We start from the raw sequence: 24,352 nt of genomic DNA, 5'->3' as shown, positions 1-24,352 counted from the left end.
GGGCAAGAGGGGCAGGGGGGCTGAGAAAAGGAAATGGACAGAAGACCCCAGGGAGGGCGATAGGTAGGAATAGCAGCAAAGGTGCAAAGGAGAAATGAAGGCATGACTGAGAGTGTCTTGACGCAAAGGAAGGTGATGTATTTCGCTACCTGGGATAGCAGGTGGTGGGAGGCTAATGGATTTAGCTTTGAACACTCGTGTTATCAACATCTAAGCATTGATAGCTAGTAGGTTCTGTGCACCTGGGAGCACAGATTTGGGGTTTGGGATTAAGGTGGACTACAGCAGCAGATCTGGGAGTCGCCATCCAATAGGTGCTATTTGAAGCCATAGCATGGAGAAGGGGCCGGAGGAGGGTAGAAGCGCGTCAGAGAAGGGGCAGAATGGAGTCTTGGGCTGGAGTGGCATTAGGGAGACAGGCAGAAGGAGGAGCAGTGAGAGGAAGAGAAAGGGAGCGCTCCACTGAGGGGAAGGGGTGAAGGACACTAAATGAAAACAATAATATTCATGAACATTTGTGTGTCACCGTCCTACACACTCTTGTTATTCTGTGGTAGGCCCCTATCAATCAGAAGGGGAGATATGAGAACTCATTTAATGCTGCTATGGCATGGGTACGATTATTCTCATCTCCATTTTACATCTGAGGAAACGGAGGCACAGAAAGAGAAAGCCACTTGTCCGAGGTCACAGCTAGCAGGTGGCTGAGCTGGATCTGAACGGAGGTCATCCGGCCGCAGAGGCTGTGCAATAAGCTGCTACACGATGCTGCTTCTCACACCACAGAAAGAGACCCAGTAGCAAGAAGTGGCGGGTGTGAAAAAGGTTACAAAGCAGCAGGCTCTGAACACTCAAAGCAACCCTTGAACTTATCCAGATAAAGCAGTTGTACTGGGTGTACATACGTGTAAGTGCATGTCCACCCACAAGTGTGTGTGCCCGTGGGAGTGTATGTGGCAGATGTGCCAGGGCAGGAACTCGGGTAGATGAGGAGTGGGTGCTGGACCCAATTACTATTCAGAGTCCATGAACCTGCAGCAGGGGCATCGCCTGGGAGTTTGTTAGGAATGCAGGGCCTCGGCCTCGGCCACTGACCTGAGTCCGAATCTGTATGCTAACAAGACCCGCAGGTGATCTGTAGGCACACAGCCATTTGAGAAATACTTTGCTAGATAATTACTGACACGTTTTTTGATAAATGACAGTTGGATCCAAGCTCTTAATGCTAAAGCATTCTAGATGTGTTCAGTCTGGCCTCACTGCTGGTAGAAGCTAGTGAGCCTGGTGTATTTGGGATTCTGTGGGTAGGGGGTGGAGGAGCAGAAGAGGTGGTGGGACCAGAGATGCGGATTGTAAATGGTCTGTGCCCAGGTATCTGAGATGCATCCTTCTATTTGTTCAAACAGATCCTAAGCACATACTAAGTGCCAGGTCTGTGGGGAACATTGAGAAAAATCTGCCAGTTTAGTGGAGGAGACGGACCATCGATAGGGAGAATCCAGAGTGGGAGCCCAGGAAGAGTGAGCAAAAGTGTCTGGAGGTTGGGAAGGCTTCCCAGGGACTGCGGTCCTTGACATGACGAGTGTGAGCATGCTTGGAGACACATGGGTATGTGAGCTCGCATGGATCCTATCCTCCCGACACACAAACGTGTGCAAATGGGAAACGGTTCTTGGTCTACAGAGCTTGGGGCAGGCTCTGTGGAATGTAGGCCCTTCCCCTCGTAGCTGGAACGCAGGGCTGGTGGAGAGGGGCCAGACGCAGTAAGAGGGGCAGCGGAGTTGATGAAGCGCTTCGCCTTGCACTCTCTTCTTCTGCACGCAAACACAGCCCTCCCTAGGAGGGAACGCTTGGCAGGGATTCTAAGGATGAGTAAACAACTGAGATGAAACCCTTGGGCTTCCCAGCTGTGCTGATTGCTTGGGGCTCTTCTGGCCACTGTGAGAAAATGAAGACATTGTCACAGAAAGCGAGGCCCCAGGTTGGCACTTGAATCCAGAGTTGGTGTGACAGTTACACATAAACGAATACTTCACTGGAGTGAACCACGCAGAGTCATACGAAGGACGTGGACCCCAGGCCGGAGCAGAAAGACAGGGCTTCGGAGGGAGACAGACCTGTGTCAGAGCCCACCCACCTGCTGAGGGGCCGGGGCACAGCTGCTCAGCACACCCTGAGTTTGAGTTTCCTCAACTACAATATGTGGATGACAGTGTCACCCTCTCAGGAGACATATAATCCTTGGAGTGAGGAGTGTTAGGGACAGCATATGCCAAGCGCCATGCCTGGCACATGGTAGGTGTTCTCTTTGCTCAGCTCATCTGACTCCCAGACCATCTTGTGGGGTTTAGGAAATATGCCAATCCTGGGGTCTCAGCAAGGATACCTTCTCTGGGCTCCGGAATTGGCTGTTCCCGTGGGCTGGGTGTGTGGCAAACAAATAATTCTGCATTTCCCAGAGTTCTGAGTTTCTACTGATAGCCTTCGGCCTGTTGGGGAGCAAACAGAGTGAGGAGCCTAATAGGTCTATTTACCCGAAATGCTCTTACAAGCAGCGCCCTCTTGGAGAGGGTCTGGGTTCACTCTAATTCAATTCATATAGATATTTCTTGAGTTTCTTATGAGCCAGGCATAGAGCCGAGACAGGAAAACTGCAGGAGACAAGGCAGACATGTGTCTCAAAGAACTGAGTCCGAGGGGGAGACAGAGGATAAAAATGCAAGTTCTGTGCAGTGGAGCCAACGGTGGACCTGGAAAGGTGCAGGACCACTGGGGTCCCCAGAGGGGAGCCCAACCCAGACCTAAGGCTGGGAAGAGGGGTTGGGAAGGCTCATTAGAGGAGGTGAATTCAAGAGGATGAAGTGTTGGCCACGCAAGGGGAACAGTGCAGAAGAGAGGACGGAGGGAAGAGGAAGAGTCAGAGAGAAGAAAATCAACCCGCTGTGTAAAGCTTTGAGAGCAAAGAAAGCCCGGAAAGTTCTGGGAACTGAAAGCTCAGCGTAGTTAGAATTTAGTGTTTATGGAGCTCAGGATGAGGCTGAGAAAGGTACTCAGGGGCCATGCTGGCTATTCTACAATTTCATAAACATTAGGCAAAGCCTTTAAATGACCCGGTGGTAGGTCACTAACCTCTTGTTGTTTCTGCCTGGAACCCCTTTCATCTGGCCAATTCCCACTCATCCTGGAAGAATGGCCTACGTCTCAGCTCAGGTCTGCTTCCACCTTGGGCTGGCCTCTGGATGCTCCCCACCTCTCTGCTCCATCTCGGCATTGGCCCTGCTAGATCAGAGATCTCTAGGCTTCCTCTCTCTGCCACTGGACCATAACCTTTCCGAAGGCAGGCAACACTCAGTGGCCATTTTTTCCTAGCACCCAGGATGAGTGCAAGTGTCAAATAAGTATTAAAAACCTATTGAACTCCATTGACTTCCAGGCAAAGACGAAACACATGGCCCTGAATGACAGGGGCCCAGGAAGAGAAAATCATGACTGGAGGGGCTGTTCCTCGAGGGATGGAAAGGACTGCCTATCTTTCCCTCTTCACGTCACGGAGCAGCTTCCAGCTCGGGCGCGGTCAAACGGCTCTGCAGGATGAGCAAAGACTCTGTCCTGATCCCTCCGCTCAAGAACAATACTGTGGGGACAAGGGGACAACTGGCCGCTCCTGACAGCTGCCGGGTCCTGCCCTGCCCAAGGAGCTGCAGGTCGGCCCATTGAAGGCAAAAGTGAAAGCGCTTCAGTTCTTAGATGGGGCTATACGTTGGCTTTTCTTTCAAAATTTCTTTTCTTATATAAGTAGTACACTTTACATGTACCAGGTAATATGTGGCTGCACCATATATTTATCATTTCCTTACTGACAGACATTTAAATAGTTTCTAATTTTTCAATTAACAGTATGTTTTAGGAGACATCCTTGCAGCGAAACCTGGATGCACAGTTTATTTTTCTTCTTCAGGTCAATTTCAAGAAGTGGAGTTGCTGGGTGCCATGGAACATGCATTTTTTAAAATATATTTTTATTGATTTCAGAGAGGAAAGAGAGAGACAGAAACATCAATGATGAGAGAGAATCATTGATCAGCTGCCTCCTGCACACCCCCCTGCAACCACACAAGCCTGCAACCCAGGCATGTGACCTTGACCGGAATCAAACCTGCGACCCTTCAGTCTGCAGAGCCAAGCCGGCTAGGGCAGGAACGTGCATTTTTAAGACTTTTGATCCACGTCGCCGAATCCCCTCTGAAAGTTTCAACCATCTCACACGTCAGCGGTGAAAGAGCGTCTCCGTGGCTCCACACTGACTGTGCACGGTTACAATCTTCTTTGCCAACTTGAAAAGGAAAATGTGTTTCATTCCAGGTGGAGTTTGCATTTCTTTCACTATCAGTGGAGGCGATGTCTTTTCAGTGGTATTCCCTCTATTGTGAAACGTTAGTCTATAGATCTGTTCATTTTATAGTCCCGGAGAGCAGGAATAGTTTCTTCAATATTCTAAGAGCTTTTCATGCCGAAGGTTGGGAACCCTGAGTAGATTATATGTTGCAAATATTTTCATTTAGTTACTACTTGAAACTTTAATGGCTTAAAAAAATAATAATTCCATTCGAAGTTCTACTTAATCAAATCTAACAGTCTTTGCTTTTATGGATTCTACTTTCAGTGTCAAAATATTCTTAAAATATGTCCCTATTTGAGGTTAGAGTTCCATGTTCGAGGACTGGAGTTTATGTGGTTAAATATTTGAGGTATAATTTGTTTCTTTCTTTCCAAATGTTTAAGCTGCTGTTTTTTTTTTTAATATATTTTTATTGGTTTCATAGAGGAAGGGAGAGGGGGAGAGAGATAGAAACATCAATGATGACAGAATCATTGATCAGCTGCCTCCTGCATGCCCCTTACTGGGGATCAAGCCCACAACCAGGCATGTGCCCTTGACCAGAATTGAACCCCCAGGACCCTTCAGTCTGCAGGCTGACGCTCTATTCACTGAGCCAAGCGAGCTAGGGCTTTAAGCCCACTGTTTTAAAACCATTTAGTAAATAATCCATTCTCTCTTCAGTAGATTAGAAATGACACTTTAATCACATATTAAAGACAGTCTCTCTCATGTACACATACACACACACACACATCCCTTTTTCTGGACCTTTATTCTCCCCCATGATTCATGTGTTCACTCCTATACTCACACTAAATTGTAAAATTATTTTAGACCATAACAACATTGTAATATCTTAAAAATTTTTTTCTGGCTTTTCTACATGTTCATTCTTGTAGATCAGAGGTTCTTATTTAAGGGCATGTGTCAGAATTAACAGTGAAGCGTTCTAAAAACATAGATGGCTGGTTTCCACCTCCAGCATAAAAAATCACAATCTCCAGGGTGTGAGCTATGCACAAGGTGTTTGCCAAAGTGCAGAGGGGCTAAGAACCAAGACTCTAGATGAATTTCAGAATAGGCTTCTGCCTGGCCAATGTGGCTCAGTGGTTGAGCATCGGCCCAAGAACCAGGAGGTCACCGGTTCAATTTCTGGTCAGAGCACATTCCTGGGTTGTGGGCTCAATCCCAGGAGGGGGCATGCAGGAGGCAGCTGTCAATGATGCTCTCGTTATTGATGTTTGTATCCCTTTCTTCCTCTCCCTTCCTCTCTGAAATCAATAAAAAAATATATATTTGAAGAAAAAAAAAAAGAACAGGCTTTTGAGGGTCAAAGCCATATTTGTCTGGCCATTGTTTATTCCCAGACCTGGTATCTGCCACACAGGTGCCATTCAATCAATATTTGTTGAATGAAAGAGTATACTAATTAATGTTTATTTTGCAACCAGCACCCCTCCTTTGTTCTTGGACACCCAAAGACCATTTCTGTTAGAGAAGGCGAGGCAACGGTCCAGCTTGGTGAGGACAGCTGAGTGACGGGTGAAGAGAACGGCTATTCCAGTATCGGAAGGGTGGACACGAGGAAGAGGGAGCAGATGCATCCTATTTCCCGGAGGACATAGAACAAGGAAGGAAGTTTCAGCGGCACCTAACAGGCTATTAAGAGGGGTCAGATCTATCAAAAAAAAGGTACCCATTGGCTGGATGAGTTGGCCAATTCCCCACCACTGAACATGTTTAGACGTTTTAGACAGAAGGCGTGTCACTGTCTCAGGGGGAGTAATTCAGAGCAGATTCCCGCGCTAAGGATTTGAGATTTTGGAATATCTAAGATCTCTTTCTTCCCTCATGGGGATTTTGATCTTAAAAACACTTATTTTAAAACATTCTATTTGTGAGTTCTGTGATCGAAGAGAAAGGTTCTGGGATCTTTCTTATTGGTGAGAAAAACTCAGACTAAGCCCAGAGGTCACTATGTAGGGAGATCCTTATTGTGGTCACTCTGACCTGGGAATGTGGGGTCCTGACCGTGTCATATCCTAATACTGCAATGGCCCTAAAACACTCACCCTTGCCATGCGATGTTTCGATCATCCAGGTGCAGTTCAAGTTGTTGGGGTAGAAGTCGGGGAACCCTGGTGACAAGATGGTCCCGCTGGAGCCTTGAATGAAGCCACCGCAGAGAGCTACAGGAGTTAAGAGGGCAGTGAAAGACTGGACTGGCTCAAGGAGCTCCCCCCAATCCTCTGGGAATCTGCCCTCCATCTCTTTTCAAACCCACAACCCTCACTGATGGTGGGAGAGTCAGTGCCCCCTGGTTTTTCGTGGCAGGAAAGGAATCTGCTACGTTAATGCCCGATAATGTGTCTCACCTTCACAGCTGGGCAGGGCCCGGCTCCACTGGAAGTTGGGCTCACACTCCAGGGGCTCCCCATCACTTAATGTGTAGCCCGAGTCGCAGCTGAAAGTCACCAGAGCGCCCACATAGAAGTCATTTCCATGACGCTGCCCATTTACGGGGATCCCCGGATCCAGACAGTGGTCAGACTGCAGGGTGATAGCTGGAAAAGAGAGCCCACAGCTGGAAAAGACAGCTCACCGTCCCCATAGAGGGACCCCAGCTGATCAGACAGGGAGGGAGGGAGGGAGGAGAGGCCAGCTTCACAGCAGGCTTAAGTTACCATTCACCTACTCATCAAATGTGCTGTCAATATCTGCCAAGAGAATATCTGACGACTGATCAGAGCAAACAAGTTGGCTGGATCATCCATTCATTCATTCATTCATTCAATAAGCATAGGTTGAGTGTCTGCTAAGGCTTTGCAACATGGATATAAACTCGAGTAAGAAAATGACCCTGTCTTAATGGCTCTCGGCCATACTTCCTACAGTGGCCTGCAGAACTGAACTGACATCAATCTCTCTAAATATAGGCACCAGCAATGAATGCAGAAGGTGATGAGGAAAGGTGAGTGAGTGGGAGATGTCAGCTCACTTTTACCTCACGGTCTGCAAATACTCGGTCCCCAACATGGCACCCCCTAATTATCTGACATGAAAGAGGCCTTGCTGCGTGCCCACAAGGAACGGTGTGCAGGCCGTCAGCTTTCACTGCTTCTGAGGGTTCAACTCTTTCTAAAGGCTCTTTGGCAAGAAACGTTCATTCTCTCTAAAGGCTGAGCTCTGAGAGATGCTGAGAGCCAGGGAGGGTCTCCTGAGGAGCACAGCCTTGAGAATGCCCTGGGATGGGGCCAAGAGGGGAGACTACTGGTCCTGGGCCTTTCACCCACCGGGCAAACCCTGCCATCTGCCCCCCGAGACTTACTCTCATAGCGGAGCTGGAAGCCAATGTCCGAGTGACTCTTATCGGTGGAGAAGAGGAGGTAGAGGTAGTTGCTGGTGCTGATGAGGAACTGGGGGACCTGGGTCCCATGGTAAACCCCGATCAAGGGTGCAGAGTATGTTCGTCCATCTCGCACTTCCAGAGTATCATAATTCACCTCGGTTTTAAATCTGCCGCAGACGGAGATGAGGACTTCGTGAGAAACCCGAGGCTTATTCATGTGCAGATGACAAAAGGCCCTGTCTGACCCAGGGCTTTAGAACAATCAGATTTTGGCAGGCTGGGATATTTTAATATGATTTGCACACCTTCACCAGTGATGTGGAGGCCTTCTCTACCATATTTAAGTCCTCCTCCTCCTACAGTGGACACAGCTCTCTCACTCCTCTCTGTGGCCTGGGCTGTCTCCCATCCTGAGGCCTAGAGGCACAAGGACTAGCCTCAGGGGGGTTAGAATGTTCCAGGCCAGGGCCACGCCTTCTCTGTAGGCTGTTTCTATATGGTCTGAGAGCAAAGAATGCTTTTTACCTTTATAAAGGGGTATATTTTTTTAAAAAGCAAAGTATATGTGATAGATAGCCATAAGAGCCCACAAAACCTAAAATATTTACATCTGGTCCTTCACAGAAAAGTTTTCGGACTGCTCTTCTAGACCAGGAATGCTTTGTCTAAAGTTTGTATGCATATTAGGGTGGCTTCTCTCCCCACTTAAGGGACATAACCTGGTGGGAGCTGGACGTGGGGACAAGGCAGGATTAGGGTCAGAGGTCAGGAAGGCCACATTTCCACCCTAGAAATTTCAGGGTTATGCTCCGTAGATGCTAATGCCTCCTTCCACATCTCATGCCGTCTATCTGCCCACTCTCCCTCCTCTGACACCCTCAGCCTTTTCCTCACCCCTCAAGTCAAGGTCCCTTAAACAGCACAAACCCCACCCCTGGGGCCAAGGCCAAGGGCAAAGCCAGCACTGTGTACCCCTCCCAGGGCAGCCTGTTCGTGTTCTCTGACTTGCTGACAGGGCAGCATCAGGGCTGGTCCCCACTCACCCCAGGTGCCCTCCCACGCCACTCGATGGAGATCACCTCTCACCCCTCCCCTGAGGCTCTGGTTGCAAGCACCTGTCGAAGGTGATTTTGATGGGGTAGCCAGGCTGGGCTTCGATCACCCAGGCGCAGCTCAGGGCATCCTTGTAGAAGCCAGGCCAGCCCGGGGACAGGATGGTGCCACTCGGCGAAGTCAGATGACCACCGCAGGGAGCTGGGGGACAGAAGGGAGAGAAGCAGCTTTCTTGGGGGGACAAATGAACAAAGAGACAAAAGCCCTCTCTATAAAATGTGTCCGCATACAAGCACTGTTTTTGTGTCTATGAAAAACTATGTAAACTATATAAACTGTGAGTTTCGTTTACCGGGACCCGTATGGATATGTACATTTGCATCATTTGGAGTTTTATTAAAGACCAGAGGGGAGGAATGAAAAGGACCCTTCAAACAAAGTCCTTGCCATTCTAGAAGGGCTGAGTACAGCTAGCACTTGGGTCACACTGGTCTTTGCTTTGTTCCTCGCTTGGCTGCCAGGCCTGTGGCAGAGGCTGAGACCCGCCTGCCCTCCCGGCCACCCCCACACCCAGTACCTGGCGCTCTGGCGCTGAAGAGTGGGCAGAGCCCGCTGCTTGGAGCACCAGCAGGACCTACTCCACTGTGAGCTCCGTGAGGGCAGGGACCCTATCATTACCTTACACGACTCAGGATGCCCAGCATTTAGCCCAGAGCTTGGCACAGTTGTCCTTCTCTGCTAAAATTCAGCGAGTATCTCTTCGATCAATCAATGAATGGATGGAAGGATAAATGAATGCCGTCCATGTCGATGGTCTAGGCATACCTCTGATCTTCCCAAGCTTGTAATCACTGTCCCTTGGTCTTTCTGCCATTCTTCCCTCTCCTCAGCTTCCCATTCTCACCCACACCTTTGCCATCATTCTTGCCTTTTCCTGCAACCAGACCCTGGGCCCCCATGGTGGTCACGAGCGCTCTTTCAGTCCTCCTCCTTCAGGCACATAGTCGTATGTTGCTATCGAAGTGATGCTAGGCCATGTGACTACGGAAGTGACCTGTGTCCTGTTCATGTGGCAACCTGAAGAGCCAGGGCATGATCTGTGACGTTTCCTGCCTCGGTGATTGTGGAACAAGAGTGGACGTCCTGTCAAGGCCTGTGAGTGACTCTGAGGAGCAGAGCTGTTGATGACCGTGTCATCAGTTTCTACATGCAGTCTCAGAGAGATACAAACTCCTGTGTTTAAGCCACTGAGGTCTGGGGGCTGCTTGTGAACACCGTCTCATCCTGACTAATACACCTCCCTCCCCACCCCCAGGGCCGCTGCTCCTGTCACCACCACTGCCATGGACTGAGAGCCCACTCGTGCTGGGCATTTAGCTTCACATCCATAATCACGTTCAGTCTTCACAAGACACAGACCCTGTGAGGGGCTTCTATTTTCTCCATCTTACAGCTAAGAGTGCTGACGCTAACGGAGGCTAGGTCACTAGTCCTGGTTAGCAAGTTAGCGCCTGCACTCAGCCCTGGAAAACGGCATAAACCCAGAGATCTCAAGCTGAGCAGCCTCCCAGTGTTAAAGGAGCCCAGCTTCCTTGGCATTTCCTTGCTACGGGGCTACCAGGTGCCAGATGCCCTGAACAAGACCGGGAAGGGAACACAGCTACAGAGCACTTCTATCTCTGCAAGTTTTTGTGGATTCCTCCAGGCAACCAGTTTCATAAGATACAGCCAAACGCAGGATACCGTTCCTCTCTTAATTCTATAAACTTCTTGGCAATATCTAAATTAACTGCCAAGCATTCTTAACAGAAAGTTATAATGGGAAATTTAATTAACAAAAAATAAACAATATAATAATGGTGATGATAACAGTAGGCAACTATACTGAGACATGACATTGACTTCTTTATTATCTCCATTTCACAGAGGAGAAAACTAAGGCTAAATAGGCTAAGAGATTAGATCGAGAGCTAATGAAGTTATAGCTGAGATTTAACCTCAAGACTCATCTCCAAATTCCCCTGCAGCATATAACAGTTCTACAACCACGGCCGACAGTAATGAGCTCATGGCTACTGAGAGCTTACACGTGCCAGGCTTATGGATTATCCTTGTGACAACTGCAACACTAAAAGGCGGATACTGTTATTATCCTCATTTTATAGGCAGGGATTATTACCCGTTTTTAGTAAGCTGAGGCTTGGAGAAAACAGGTAATTGCATAGCACCTAGATCAAACGCAGAGTAAATTGCAAGTGGGTATTACCACCTCCTGGATAAGCGTCATTTTCAAATCCTGTCCATCCATCTCTCTGAAACTACTAAAGCTTTCCTCTATTTCACCAATGGATGCGTGAGACCGAGCAGGTGGGAGAGACATGCTCAGCGCTCTGTCCCTGGGTCCCCCTGCAGGGACTGAACTGCAGCAGATATAGGGACTCTCTCTTGACTCCAACTCAATGCAGGCCCAGCCTCTTTGGTTGCTGTACTGTGATCTCCTCACCCACTTTCCAGGAAGCCACAGATCACAATCACTCGCCTGCCTCAACTACTCTCCATTTAGTGCCTATTTATCAAGGAAACCCTCCCTAAAATCTCCAGCGAAGGAAACCCAAATCCCGCCTTTGGTTGTCAGTATTTTGTCTTCTTTCTCTGCTGCGTTATTTTATTACCTTGGCTGGGTTCATCTCTTCTCCTGCTCATATGATGGCCCAATGACCCTTCTATTCATTCACTCCGTCACTCTCTCTAGCTCATCTTCATATTCCAGGGTGGCAGTAGCCAGGCAGGGAGTTGGGCAGGATTCCTAAACGCATGGCTCTTTAACATTTGAAAAGAGGCTAAACCTCACTCTCACTAAGAAAATACACATTAAAACTACAATGAGAAATTATTTCTCATCAGGTGGGCAAAACCCAAAGTCTGATGACATGTGAGCTGAGGGAAGGCAGGTATCCTAGGATATAGCTGGTGGAAATTTATGAAGGGAAATTTGGTAATATCCAACAAAATTCAAATGCACTTACTCTATGATCCACAAATTCTATTTGCAGAACTCTATCCCTAAGATATATCAGAAAAATATGAAATGACAAATATAGATATATAGAGATATCTCTATCTATCTATCTATCTATCTATCTATCTATCTATCTATCTATCTATCTATCTATCTATCTATCTATCTATCTATCTATCTATCTATCTATCTATCTATCTATCTATCTATCTATCTATCTATCTAGCTATGGCTGTACAAGGCAGCACTATTTGTAATAGCAAAAAATTGAAAACAGCCCAAATGTTGAGCAATGGGGAACTGAGTGAATGAATTAGGGTAATCAACAAAATGGACTATTTATGAATCTATAACATAAAATGAGGAATAGTCTATATAATGTCGAGGAGGGATCCCTAGAATATACTAATATTATTAGGTATAAAAGCAAGATAGATAAGTAAATAATAAGGGTATAGTATGATTCCATATCTAAGGGTGGGAGACACACACTTATTTACTCATATTAACAATCAATATTAGAGTAACCTAAAATCTCAACATTACCTATGAAAAAGGGAGTGAACAGGGTACAGAGGCCAGGGATATAAGCTAGACTCTCTCAAGTATATACCTTCTTTTAGGCTTAACTTTGGAACTTTGTAAATATTCTGCACAATTAAAAAGAAATAATGACATTTGATAAGTCATGTCTCAAAACTAAAAAAACCCCAGAGGAAATAAATGAATACAATCCTGTATCAGTTAGTAGCATTATCACACATGAAGAAAGGAGTGAAAAAATTAAAAACACTGTAATTTTGATAGCGCAACCCTAGTAGGATACGGGGAGAAAAACTGAAAGAAAACCAATGTAAACTATTTCCAGTACTGACACTGCTGTAGGTAGTACTGGCCTCACAGTTCTGAGACTCCTGGGTATGCATGGTGGGTGGGAAATTGTGCTGGTGGTGTAGGGCACTGGGGTTTTCAGCAAGAGAGAAAGGAGGTACAGATATGACACGATGAAGTTAAGTAAAAAGGAAAACGTGTTTGTACATTGGAAATGAAGTGAATCCACGATGCATTTTATCCTTAAAAATGATTTCTTAGCTCTGTTCATTGAAAAGACTTAGAAACAAGGACTTACTCAATAGTAAGAAGGAGTGCACAGTGTAGAGAGGCTAGGAATAGAAGCTAGAGCCCAGATTCTAAATATAATTTTCCACTTAAAAAACAACAACTAGGGCTCCTTGGAGAAACAGTTGGTCTAGGTCAGGGACAGAAAATGTCAAGATGAGGTCGGGCTAAATTTCAAAAGGTTCCCACTGCCCAATGGGACAATTTGAGAGTCGATTCAAGTAATAAAAGCAATGATTTAAGTATATAAAATACATTTAAATCCATTAGACTTTAATAATATTTAAAAATGTTCAGCTTTTGGAGGTGTTAGGGAATCAACTCATTAATATGAAAATAAGTAAATAAAGGAAAATAATTAAGTATTTCTCCTGTCTTTCCTTTAGGAGTTCTATCTCAGGGTAACCACACAGTTGATGAGGGCAAGTTTTCTGGAAGTATCCCAGCTTATAAAAGAGGAAGAAATGGTAGCCTGTTGCCAGCTTGCAATCCCTAGGCTATGATCATTGATTACTCCTAACATCCCCAAAAGAGAGACAACCAGACATTATGTTTCTCCAATGGAAGCACAGAGCCCGGTCTATAAAATATTCTGGCCCCAATAACAGAACCTAAATTTGATGAAGTTTCTAGATCTTCCTGGCAATTAAAGGAAATATAAGATAGAGAGGATTATGTTAAACGACCTCCCAGGATGTAATAGCCAAAATTCACGGTGTACGAGGATGAATGATCTTGCTTCTTTAACAAAAAATTGCAAGCTCTGGAGGTGGACACCGATGGATTAAAGAAGACTTGAGACTCTAAGCCAACTGTAATGTGTAAACCTAACCAGGTGATTTGAAAAAAAATTATTATCAAGGAAAGGATTAAATAATCATGAAAATTTTATTGTATTAAGGGATTTTTTTTAAAGGTTCGTTTTTTAAAACATATTTTTGTTGATTTCAGAGAGGAAGGGAGAGGGAGAGAAAGATAAAACATCAATGATTACAGGGAATCATTGATTAGCTGCCTCCTGTATGCCCCACACTGGGGATCGAGCTCGCAACTTGGGCGTGTGCCCTGACCAGAATCGAACCATGCCCTTTTGAACACTCAACCACTGAGCCACGCTGGCCAGGCAGTGATTATTTTTTTAAGATGATGGTATTGTGGTTATGTTTTAAAGAGTTCTTTTTATCTGTTAGGGATACACATTAAAATTCTGTGGATGAAATATTTTGCCCGAAATTCGCTTCACAATAACCCAGAGCAGGGTGGTGGTGGGTGGGAGTGTAAAACGAAACAAACTAGGCCGTGATCTTGTAATTGCTGAAGTTGTGTGATGGGTACACGGGGGTGGTTTGACTCTCTAACCACTGTGGTTCTTGGGAATGCCCACTCTGGCTACTATGCGTCCAGTGGGAATGACCAGCGGCTGTGGAAGCCTTTTCCCCAGCCTTCTACTCTGTTCAGCCCTGCTTCTCCACCACCACCGGCACCCCTCACCATCCATCCTCCACCACTTGGTTGTAGAATGAAAGGAGAATGAACTCTGGCATCAGACAGACCTCACTTAGCGATTAAGGGATGGTTCTGGAATCAGAATCTCTGGATTTGAATCCTGACTCTCCTGTTCACTCAGCTGTGTGATCTTGGGCAAGTTACTTAACCACTCTGTGCTTCAGTGTCCTCGTCTGTGAAGTGAGGATAATAACAGCACCTAGCTCATAGGGTTGTCAGGAGGATTCGACAGGAGAGTGTATGTAAAGCACTTGGCCTTGTGTTTAGCACATGGTAACTGCTCAATTGGTACTAGCTGGGTGATCTCGGGCAAGTCAGTTCCCCTCGCTGCCTTCCACAGTTCCATTGTATAGAGCATAATAATACTTTTCTTACAAGAGTGACAAGAAGATTGAATAACATAATGTTAGAAGCTCCATAACTACCCTTACTTCTTCCTTGGAGGCCTAAATGAGCAAAACCATCACTCAGATTCCTCTCTGGGGAGTGGGGAGAACTCACCTTCTTTCTTTTTTTATAGAACTTCAACATTTTCTGATTGTAAAAGGAACACATTTGGTATACACATGGAGAAAAAATGTACACGTGTTTATACCAGACTGTTAAACTATTTTCCTCTGGGGAGTGAGATCGGGAAATGAGTGTTTTCACTTTGAACTTTATAGCACTTGTGTGTTATTTAAACTTTTATAACCACGAAGTATTGCTTTAAAAATGAAAATACACGCTCATTGTAGATTATTTATCTCCTCTTTTTCCCCCCATGTATTTCTTGTACACAACATTAAAAAAAAATCCAGCTTGAGTCTCTGCCTTTTAATCAGGAGTTTAATTACCTTTATGTCATGACTGATATGTTTGTCTCACTGCTGTTATTTTGTTCCATGCTGTCAATTTCTGATGCTTCCACGGGGGGGTTCTATCTCTGTCTTTTGCGACAGACAATATGTCTCCTTTTGTTATAATTTTCTAGTGGGACATGGGAAGCAGAAAACCGGCTTTCCATCCTCTTTGTGGATGATTTTAACTCTTGCATAAACAAGTTTGAAATTATACTCTCTCCAGTGATATAATTCAGGAAATATACAGTGACAGTGTAGCCAAGGGTTTGGATTCTGGCTCTGTCGCTTACAAGCTGGGAGAATCCTGGGCAAGTGACTCAACCTCTCTAAGTCCAATGGGGACCGTAACTAACCTACTTCCTAGAATGGTGCAAGGCTGAAGTGAGTAAGTAAGACACTCATCACAGTGGGATAGAATTCGCCGGCTTTTCTTTGAAAGATCAAGGAGAAAGAACCAGACAGTCTTTGTAGATGCCTTCACTACCTGGAAGTCTTTCTTGGGAAATTTCTGATTGTTTTCCTTTATTTAATCCTCATCTGAGGACATGCTTAGAGACAGGAAGAGAAGAAGAGAGGGAGAGAGGAAGAGGGGGGGGGAGAGAGAGATAGAGAGAGAGAGAGAGAGAGAGAGAAAAGAGGAAAAGAGAGAAGGAGAGAGAAAGAGAACAATTAACCAGCTGCTTGCCCTATGCTCCCTGACTGGGGATCAAATTAGCAACCCAGGCATGTGCCCTGACCAGCATGGAACTGGCAACCTTTTGGTGCACAGGAAGACACTCGGCCCACTAAGCCAATCCGGCTGCACAGGAAGTTTCTGTTTAAACATATGGATCCCTTATGTTCTCTAGATCCGGGGTCATCAAAACCCGGCCCAGGGGCCACATCCAGCCCATTTACTTGTGTTGTCTCAGGCTGTTTTCATATAACGGTGGCCAAGTTGCGTAGAGACCACATGCGAGGCTGTCTCTCGCTCTTCCTAGCTGGCCCTTTAAGAAAAGTTTGCTGATTTGCTGCTTTACATTAGTCAGATAATCATCCTTCTTTCTAAATTTATGAGAAGAAGCCTTTTTCTCCCTTGTCCCATTACAGCTTCTCAAAAACAAAGTGGATCTTAGCATATATTAAAGATTTTTTTAAAGTCCATTAGCTTCCGCATTTAATTGTCCACAAGGTGGGGATACTTAATCAAAAACAAAACTAGAAAATTGAAAAAGACGAAGATGCTGATTACAAAGCAGGGTTCTCCCAAGGCTGGGGCACAAGGGGGGAAAGGGGCCACGGAGGGGCCAGATTCCCAGGGGTCTCTCCACCTGACCTGCGTGTTAGCTCTGGGATTGGCCACCCCAGGTGGCGTCTCTCACTCAGCCCCTCTCACATGCTGCTCTCCAGGCCCCTGAAAACCAGGGTGGCAGCAAAGGCCCCTCACTCTGAGAAAAGTGAGCAGGCTCTTCTTCCCGGGGCCACGTCAGGGTCTCTCTAACAGGCTGCCCTTTATTTCTGGCTGCCTACTGTCCCCCCAGAGATAGAATGAATGGAACAGATTTAGTTTCAAAATTAGGACTTTGCCTGTGAATAGTGAGCTGAAGATTCTCGCCTGCATCACGTGTGGTTTTGAGTCTCTCACTGCCTTCTCGAGGGCAGGGCGGTGGTTGAGGAGCACCTGATCCTGGAGGGCAGCAGTGGGGAGGAGAGGAGGATTCTGCAGTTACCACGTCCTGACACCTTCGGGGGGGGGGTGGTCAGCTTCACTGGGACTGAACCCCACAGGCTCAGAGGCCTGGGGCCTAGGCTTCTGGCCCGGGAGTGGGGAGAATCTTGGTGAGAAGATAAGACCAAGGCCCACGGAATTGGTAAAGAAAAATTAATAGTGGTTAGACCAAGAGTTGTCCGGAATTAGGAGAAAGGAGAGACCAGGGGAGCGAGAGGCAGCAGGAAAATGTCCTGGACAAGATGACGAACATGAGGAAAACCAAAGGCGTCAAAGGAGACCGACAAGCAGGAGGGAGAAGGAGGGGCCGGCTGAGGAAAGGTGAGCGACCACCGACCGACAATCCCCAGCCCCCCGGCTCCGCATGGCGGCTTCACAGGGTCACCCGCTTCACCCGCAAACAATCCCATCAGACATGCATGATTCTCGTGCTCTCCAACGAGGGAATTGCCTAATCGACCTGTTCCACAGCTGGGAGGAGGCGAAGCCATGAGCTTCGTGTTGTTTCTCTGCTGCTAAAGCTCATGCGATTTCCAAAACTCCTCATCTGCTGGGGGAAATGGCAGATGAGGTTGGGCGGACCTTGCTGTGGACTTTGTAGGGTGGAAGGTAGTCTGTTCATGTCCTGATGGGGCAGGCACCTGGAGGATGGAAATGTACCACTAGACCCCTCACGTGGAGTGATACTCATCTAACGGGTCCGATGAAAAACTGGTTCAAATCAGGTTAAAGTAATGCTCACAGCCAACACACATTAAACACTGCCTCTGCCAGGCACTTCTCCAAGAACTGTCTGCTCACGACAATCCTGTGAGGAGGTTCCCATTATTAACCACACTGTACAGATGGGGCAACTGAGGCACAGGGAGGTCACGTCACCTGCTCAGGGTGACTCCACTGCTAAGTTGCAGGGCAGAAACAAAAGGTGGTCTGGTGAGAGTCAGGGCTCTGAAGGCCATTAAAGGGGCTCTAACCTAATTCAAAGGTCATTCATTCATTCATTCATTCAGTGACTCCTCAACCAGCACTGACTGAGCATCTAAGTGCCAAACAATGTATCAGTTGTGGGAATATGAGGTCAAGGAGACCAGCCTAATCTCATGGAGTTTACAAACCACTGATCACACAGCTAACACTTTTGAGGACTTACTTTATGCCAGAATCTGTCCTTTACATATGCAGCTTATTATTAACACCACCACACTTTTTCAGCTGGAAAAACAGAGGCTCAGAGGGAAAAAGTGACCTGCCAGGATTGCAGCCCTCAGGCCCCTGACTCCAGAGCCCACAGACTCTCTTACACGCACTGTGCTCTCGGTGGTCCCTCCCCTCCTCCTGCACCTGTCATCTCTGGGACAGTGCTCCATCTGTCCTGCCCGCCCCCCACCCCCTTCTCATTTGTTCTCCTGTCTTTCCCACCTACTGGTCGCTGTGCTCAGATTTGGGTTTGGGGACTGGGTATGTAGAGAGGTCTCTTAGGTCTGTACCTGCTGTCCATCAAGTGAGATGAGAGGAAGAAGTTTTCTGGCTCCCAAAGGAGAGAACCACAGCCCCTGCCTCCTGAGCACTGTCATCGCTCCCAAGGGCCTATGGGATGTGCATGACTCATCCATTATTCGCAAACATGTACGGAGGGCCCATTCTGTGCCAGGCACTGTGTTTGGTACACAGATTCAGCACAATCCTGCCCTCGAGAAGCTTAACTTGTGTTTTAAAAGCCTGCAGTTTGGTGGCACAGACAGTTGGTCTCTGAAATGGGGTAAAAACCTGCTCCATGTGGCAAGGCAGGACTGAGGAGCCACCACGGTAACCCCTGTGCTGGCATCAAGCTGTGTCTCCTCTGGCCAGTCTGCCCTTAGTCCCTGGAGACTGACCACAGGATAACAAGGCAGCGTCTAGTGGGGCACAAAAGCCAGGCCTGGAGATGTCCTGGGCATTGGGGAAATCAGCGTGTGCAAAAGAAAGAGTGGCAGCAGCTTGAAGACTCGAGAATTCACAGCATGGCCCACTCTGCTTTGGGGATGGAGCAGCCCTGGATGGGTCAGGGCTCCCATGGGCTGTGATTTCGAGAGTTCCCAGGTAAAAGAGGTGTTTTCATGTCTGGCAGTCTACAACCTGTGTTTTTCCAGTTTAAACTCTGGCTACCAATAACATTTCTATGCACAGTGGTCTTCCGAGCCCCTGCCATTCCAGTGCGAGGGTGAGAGGGTGGCCCTGAGTCCGGGGAGAAGAGGAGGATGATATGGACATGCACCAGGTGGTTCAGGCCACGTGGTCCCCTCCTCAGCCTCTCTGTGCAGCCGGCCCCAGCCCGCAGGCACGCACCTTCACACCGCAGCACGGCGCTGTTCCAGACCACGCTTCCCTCCTTCAGGATGCAGGTGATGGTCTCGGAGCCCTGCGTCCCAAGGAAGCCTTCGTCACACAGGAAGGAGATGGAACTGCCCAGCTGGAGGCTGTCTCCAAACCGCTTCCCGTTCACTGGAATGCCCGGGTCCGGGCACTCATTGTGCCGGAAGGCTGTGTGGATAGGGACAAAGATGGGGTTAGGCAGAGCTGGTGTGCAGAGGGACCCCTCCCCCCAAATCAGCTTCATTATTATGGTCAACCCGAGCCCTCAACCAGTCCCCCAAGAACCCACCATGCTGGAGGGAGAGCCAGGTCCCCAGAATCAGGGACTCCATGCCACATTGGGCATAAAGCAGGTGATTCTTAAACCTGGTCTCCTGCCTTCCCAGGCACCTAATCCAATTTCCTTCTAACGAACATTTATAGACCAGGCAGTGGGCTAAGTATTTCTCACATTCACTCACTTATATATCATATAATGATTCCACGAAGTAGACATTATCCCAGTTTGTAAATGAGGAAACTGAGGCTTATGCAGATCTGTCTCCCCAATGTCAAATCCATTCCATGCTTCCCTAACCTCAGACAGTGATGGGATCACTCATGCAGCAGGTGCGTGGGGCTGTGAATCCTGTGACACTAATAGACACTAAGCATCATGAAGTAGGTGCCCTGGAATCAGCCCTGTCGGAACCCATTTCCCTCACTCCCTCGCCTCTGCCCGGCTCCCTCTCCCTCTCCCAGGAGACTGATAATGCAGGAAAGAGTCAGAGCACTTGTGCCTCTTGTTAGGTACACGGTCCTGGGAAACTTATGTAATCTTGCTGAGCCGGTGTTTCCTGGCCTATAAAATGAGGTCATACTTCACTTGCAGGGTTATTCTGGGGTAGAAATGAAGGTTGATATGAAAGTGGAGAATATCTGCTATGACTCCTGATAGAGTAGGTACTCCTTAAGTCCTGTCCGTTTTGGCTCAGTGGATAGAGCATTGGCCTTCGGACTAAAGGGTCCCAGGTTTGATTCTGGTCAAGGGCATGTACCTTGGTTGCAGGCTCCTCCCCAGCCCAGGTCCTGGTTGGGGTACATGCAGGAGGCAACCGGTCAATGTGTCTCTCTCACATTGATGTTTCTCTCTCTCTTCTCTCCCCCTCCCCCTCTCTCTGAAAAATCAATGGAAAAAAATATCCTTGGGTGAGGATTAAAAAAAAAAAGAAGACCCAGTGACCTTCCTTCCTCCCGTTCCCCTCCACCTCCTCCAAGCACACTCCCAGGTTTCCTCCGTCAGGGGTGCCACAGTTCTCGCACTCATGTCTCTGAAGCCACACCCTGTTTGCATCCCTGCTGTCTGAAGGGCGGTGGTTTTGCAGTGGAGACGAGGCTCCATGGCTGCACAGGCAAGTACCACTTTCAAAAACCCAATTTACAAACCTCTGAAATCCCCTAGTGATGGAAATACGTGCACAGTCAGAAACTGAACAGTCCACCCTGGTGGCTGCTGGATCTAACTGGAGGCAAGAGGCTGGAGACCTGGTGACCCTCCTACTGAAGGTGAGCTGGGGGGTCTGACATGGAGAGGAGAGTGCTGATCCCTTGTAGAGCCTGCACGAAGTCCCCACACCCTTCCCCCTGACATGCAAAGCCTAGGTCAGTACAGACTTCAGTCTCCCAACCTTTCTTTATTAGGAGCTATGACCATGTGGTTGCCCTGACATTTAGAAATAAGTGGTGCCTGAAGCTAGAAGCCCAGGCGTTAACTCTCTCTCTCTCTCTTTCTCTCTCTCTCTCTTTCACAGAGAGAGAGAGAGAGAAAGAGAGAGAGAGAGAGAGAGAGAGAGAGAGAGAGAGAGAGAGAGAAAAGATCCAGATATAGAACTTTTTTCAGCACCTAGGAGCAAGCGCTTGAGGTCAAGGACTTAAATACTGCCCAGTTCTACCTGGCTGTTGTTCTGAACCTGTCTCTTGCCGTGTGAAAAGGAATAGATTTTAGCCTTAAGATGTTTCTGATGTGGGGTTTGCTGTAATGACTGCACAATGCTCACATAGTAGGTGCTCAGTAAACAGGAGCTACTTCATCACTTTTGGAGATGTTTCATGTGGAAGAAGGAGGAGGTTTTACTTGAAGGAGCTCGAGGGGTGGAAAAGGATCACGGGTCCTTGTTATAGGGACACAGATTTCAGGCATCACAAGGGGAAGCATTCAGTGTGCTGTTGTTGCTATGGAGACAGCTGAGTGGGAAGTGAGCCCCTGACACTGGGCATATTCCAGCTCAGCCTTGATGATCATCAGTTGGGACGTGACCCAGGAGAGGACTGTCCTGCAGGGGAGACCACGCTGCTTCCCAAACACTTGTCCATGGACGGACTATTGTTCACTAGCTACATCAGAACCACCTCAGAGCCTTTTAAACAGTACATCCTGGGGCCTCAGTCCCTTGGTGATTCTGACTCAGCAACGGGGCCCAGATTTAAAAATATTATTCCTACTATCCATCCAACTGACCACCTGTATGAATGCACAGAAAAGTACCTGATTTGGTAATAGTGTTCACCAAATATTGGCAAGAACCATTTCTGGGTGGGGGACTTGTGGGGTAGTTAGCATGTCTTCTTTGACCTGCCCTGTGTTTTGAGTATTCATGTTTGGGTGTGCATCATTCTCACCGTGCGGGAGAAACCCTGGGGAGGATGTGAGGCAGGAGCTTGGTCCACCACCCTTTTGCCTCGTCCTCCCAGGGACCCAGCATTTTCTCCTTTCCTAGAAAATGGGGACTTCCTAGGGTTTGGTTTTCCTGGGAGACTAGAAGCATGTATTTTGTTGTTGTTGTTGTTAATTTTCTCCTGAGAATATTTTTCCATTGATTTTTTTTTATGGAGAGCGGAAGAGAGAGGGAAAGACAGAAACATTGATGTGAGAGAAACACACTGATTGGTTGCCTCCTGCATGTGCCCTGATCAGGGCCTGAGTTGGGGAGGAGCTTGCAACCCAGGTGTGTGCCCTTGACCGGAATCACATCCACCAGGACCTTTTGGTCTGCAGGCCGACACTCTATCCCCTGAGCCAAACTGGCTGGGGCTAAGCATGTATTTTGTCACAGGTGCCTGATCAGTGTCCACACTTCCTTGGACCCTGCAGAGTTCTCCGCCGTCATCATCCTGGACAAATGGGCTTCCCTGGGGATTCCTTACCCGTCCTCTTCCTACTTCACCAGCGGGGAAAGAGCATTGAGTCATTTATAGACCTTTCCATTCAATAAACATTTACTGGTCCTTACCATGCACCAGACCCCTGCTGGGCAGATAAGTAATGCATTCCCCTCCCTGTGCAGAGCTCAGGGTCTCATGGGAAGGCAGGACTGTGACCCTGAGAGGGGGGTGAGGAAATGCCCCAGAGTTGGCTCTAATCAAGGCTCACAGCCAAACAGAAATGGCACTCCAGATGCTACCTTCCGATTTGACTATGGGGATGGGACCCGGGCGAGGCCAAGCCCCCCTGGAATGCCCACAGCGGGCAGCAAGCGGCGTTCACATCAGAGAGGGATCCTTAACTAATGAGGGACGACAGGCTTGCTCTCCCTTGAGCCTTCCTGGTTCTGGCTGAGGCTTCCAGGAAATAAATGCTCAAAGGAGAGTGATGCCACAGGAAAGAGCACCCTGCCTGCAGCAGTGCTTGATGCTCTTCCTGGGCAGGCTGGAGCCCCAGGCCTGGGCACTACAGCCCTTGGAGCAGCCCATCCACATCACCACTCCTCCACCCTCAGGGACCGACCCTCAGGGGGATGGCCAGCTGGGGGCAGAGGGAGGACTCACTGGTGAAGGTGATGTTGAAGCCCCTCTTCCCCGTGGAGTGATCCGTCTGGAACTCGAGGCGGGCCACGTGGCCGCTGCTAGTGATGGAGGAGGGCAGCTGGTTTCCTGAGAAGGTGCCCAGCACCGGGGCCTCGGCTGTGGCCCCATCCTTGATGACCAGGAAGTCGAACTGAGGCTCCACGTCGATGTCATTGAAGGCCAGGTGGATGCGGCTCTCGGGCCGGGCCAGGATGAGCCAGACGCAGTGGAGGTGGTTGCCATAGTCCTCGGGATAGTTGGGCGACAGGACGACCCCGGAGGGGCTGGTGAAATTGAAGAAGCAGGAAACTGCAAGAGAAGAGCAGTGGAGGTCAGTGAGCGTCCCTGGCATTCTGTCCGGGCCCCTGAGGGCTGGCAGGGGTGCGTTCCCTTAGACTAAAGAGCAACAGAAAGAAGGGTGACACCAGGGTGGGGCTGGCCTGGCTGGGCTCTGAGCTCTAGGTGGGAGAATGCTGGGTGCCATGCTGGGCATGGCACTGGGAAGGGTGCTATGTGCAGGCATGGGGGAGTCGCTCTCCTCTTGGCCCTCTCCCTCTCTGTGTGCGCATCCAGCAGCGCCTCATGCTCCTGGTGCCATGTGTGGGGAAAACCATCACTCAAGCTTAAGTGCAGTCCCAGTGCCAGCTCCTCTCAGCTGGGGGCGATCCCCCAGGGGGTAACCAGGGTGGAGATATTCCAAGTCCATTTCTCTCCATTACATATGTTGGTGGGGAAGTGACAGGTGTGCCCTGGGGACTGTGACAGCCTTGAAGCTACAAAACTATGCTAAGGAGGTGCCAGGTAAGCACCACTTTTCAGAGACCAAAGCTTTGGAGGGAACTGGGGGAGAAAGGTGACAGGGTCTCATCCCGATGCCCCAACCACGTCCTATACCCCTCCTTCTTTACCCCAAGGAGCCACTCTTCTGGAAGCCCGTATTTTAAATCCTTTTCATGCCAGTGACTAACAGACCCTACAATGAGGCTGAGGCAAGGAAAGTGCTATCAATGGTAAGAGAAACACACAAAACAAAAATTAAAAAGAAAAATAATAGAATGAAAAAAAGAATTGTAACAAATATGCCACAGGGCAAGTACCAGTATTGAATTAGAGATTTTTAATTCTATAAGAATATCGCCAAGATGAGCAAAGAGTACGCTCAGAGGATTCATATGAGAAAAAAATAGAATTACTATATGAA

General features: G+C 48.1%; 1 protein-coding gene across 1 annotated transcript in view; it reads right to left on the bottom strand.

The window, feature by feature from the left end:
* Positions 1–24,352, bottom strand: part of CSMD2 (CUB and Sushi multiple domains 2) — a 495,158-nt gene that overhangs the window by 158,603 nt on the left and 312,203 nt on the right. The window contains exons 14-19 of the mRNA XM_015572780.1: positions 23,134–23,460; positions 19,303–19,497; positions 8,846–8,984; positions 7,710–7,897; positions 6,757–6,945; positions 6,454–6,570 (exon numbers count right to left, since the gene is read on the bottom strand). Of these exons, the coding sequence (XP_015428266.1) occupies positions 6,454–6,570; positions 6,757–6,945; positions 7,710–7,897; positions 8,846–8,984; positions 19,303–19,497; positions 23,134–23,460 (1,155 nt within the window). The remainder of the gene's footprint in view (positions 1–6,453; positions 6,571–6,756; positions 6,946–7,709; positions 7,898–8,845; positions 8,985–19,302; positions 19,498–23,133; positions 23,461–24,352) is intronic.

The sequence above is a fragment of the Myotis davidii genome, unplaced genomic scaffold (genome assembly GCF_000327345.1).
Source record: "Myotis davidii unplaced genomic scaffold, ASM32734v1 scaffold88, whole genome shotgun sequence".
Taxonomy (NCBI): domain Eukaryota; kingdom Metazoa; phylum Chordata; class Mammalia; order Chiroptera; family Vespertilionidae; genus Myotis; species Myotis davidii.
This window is presented reverse-complemented; position numbering and strand designations above follow the sequence as displayed.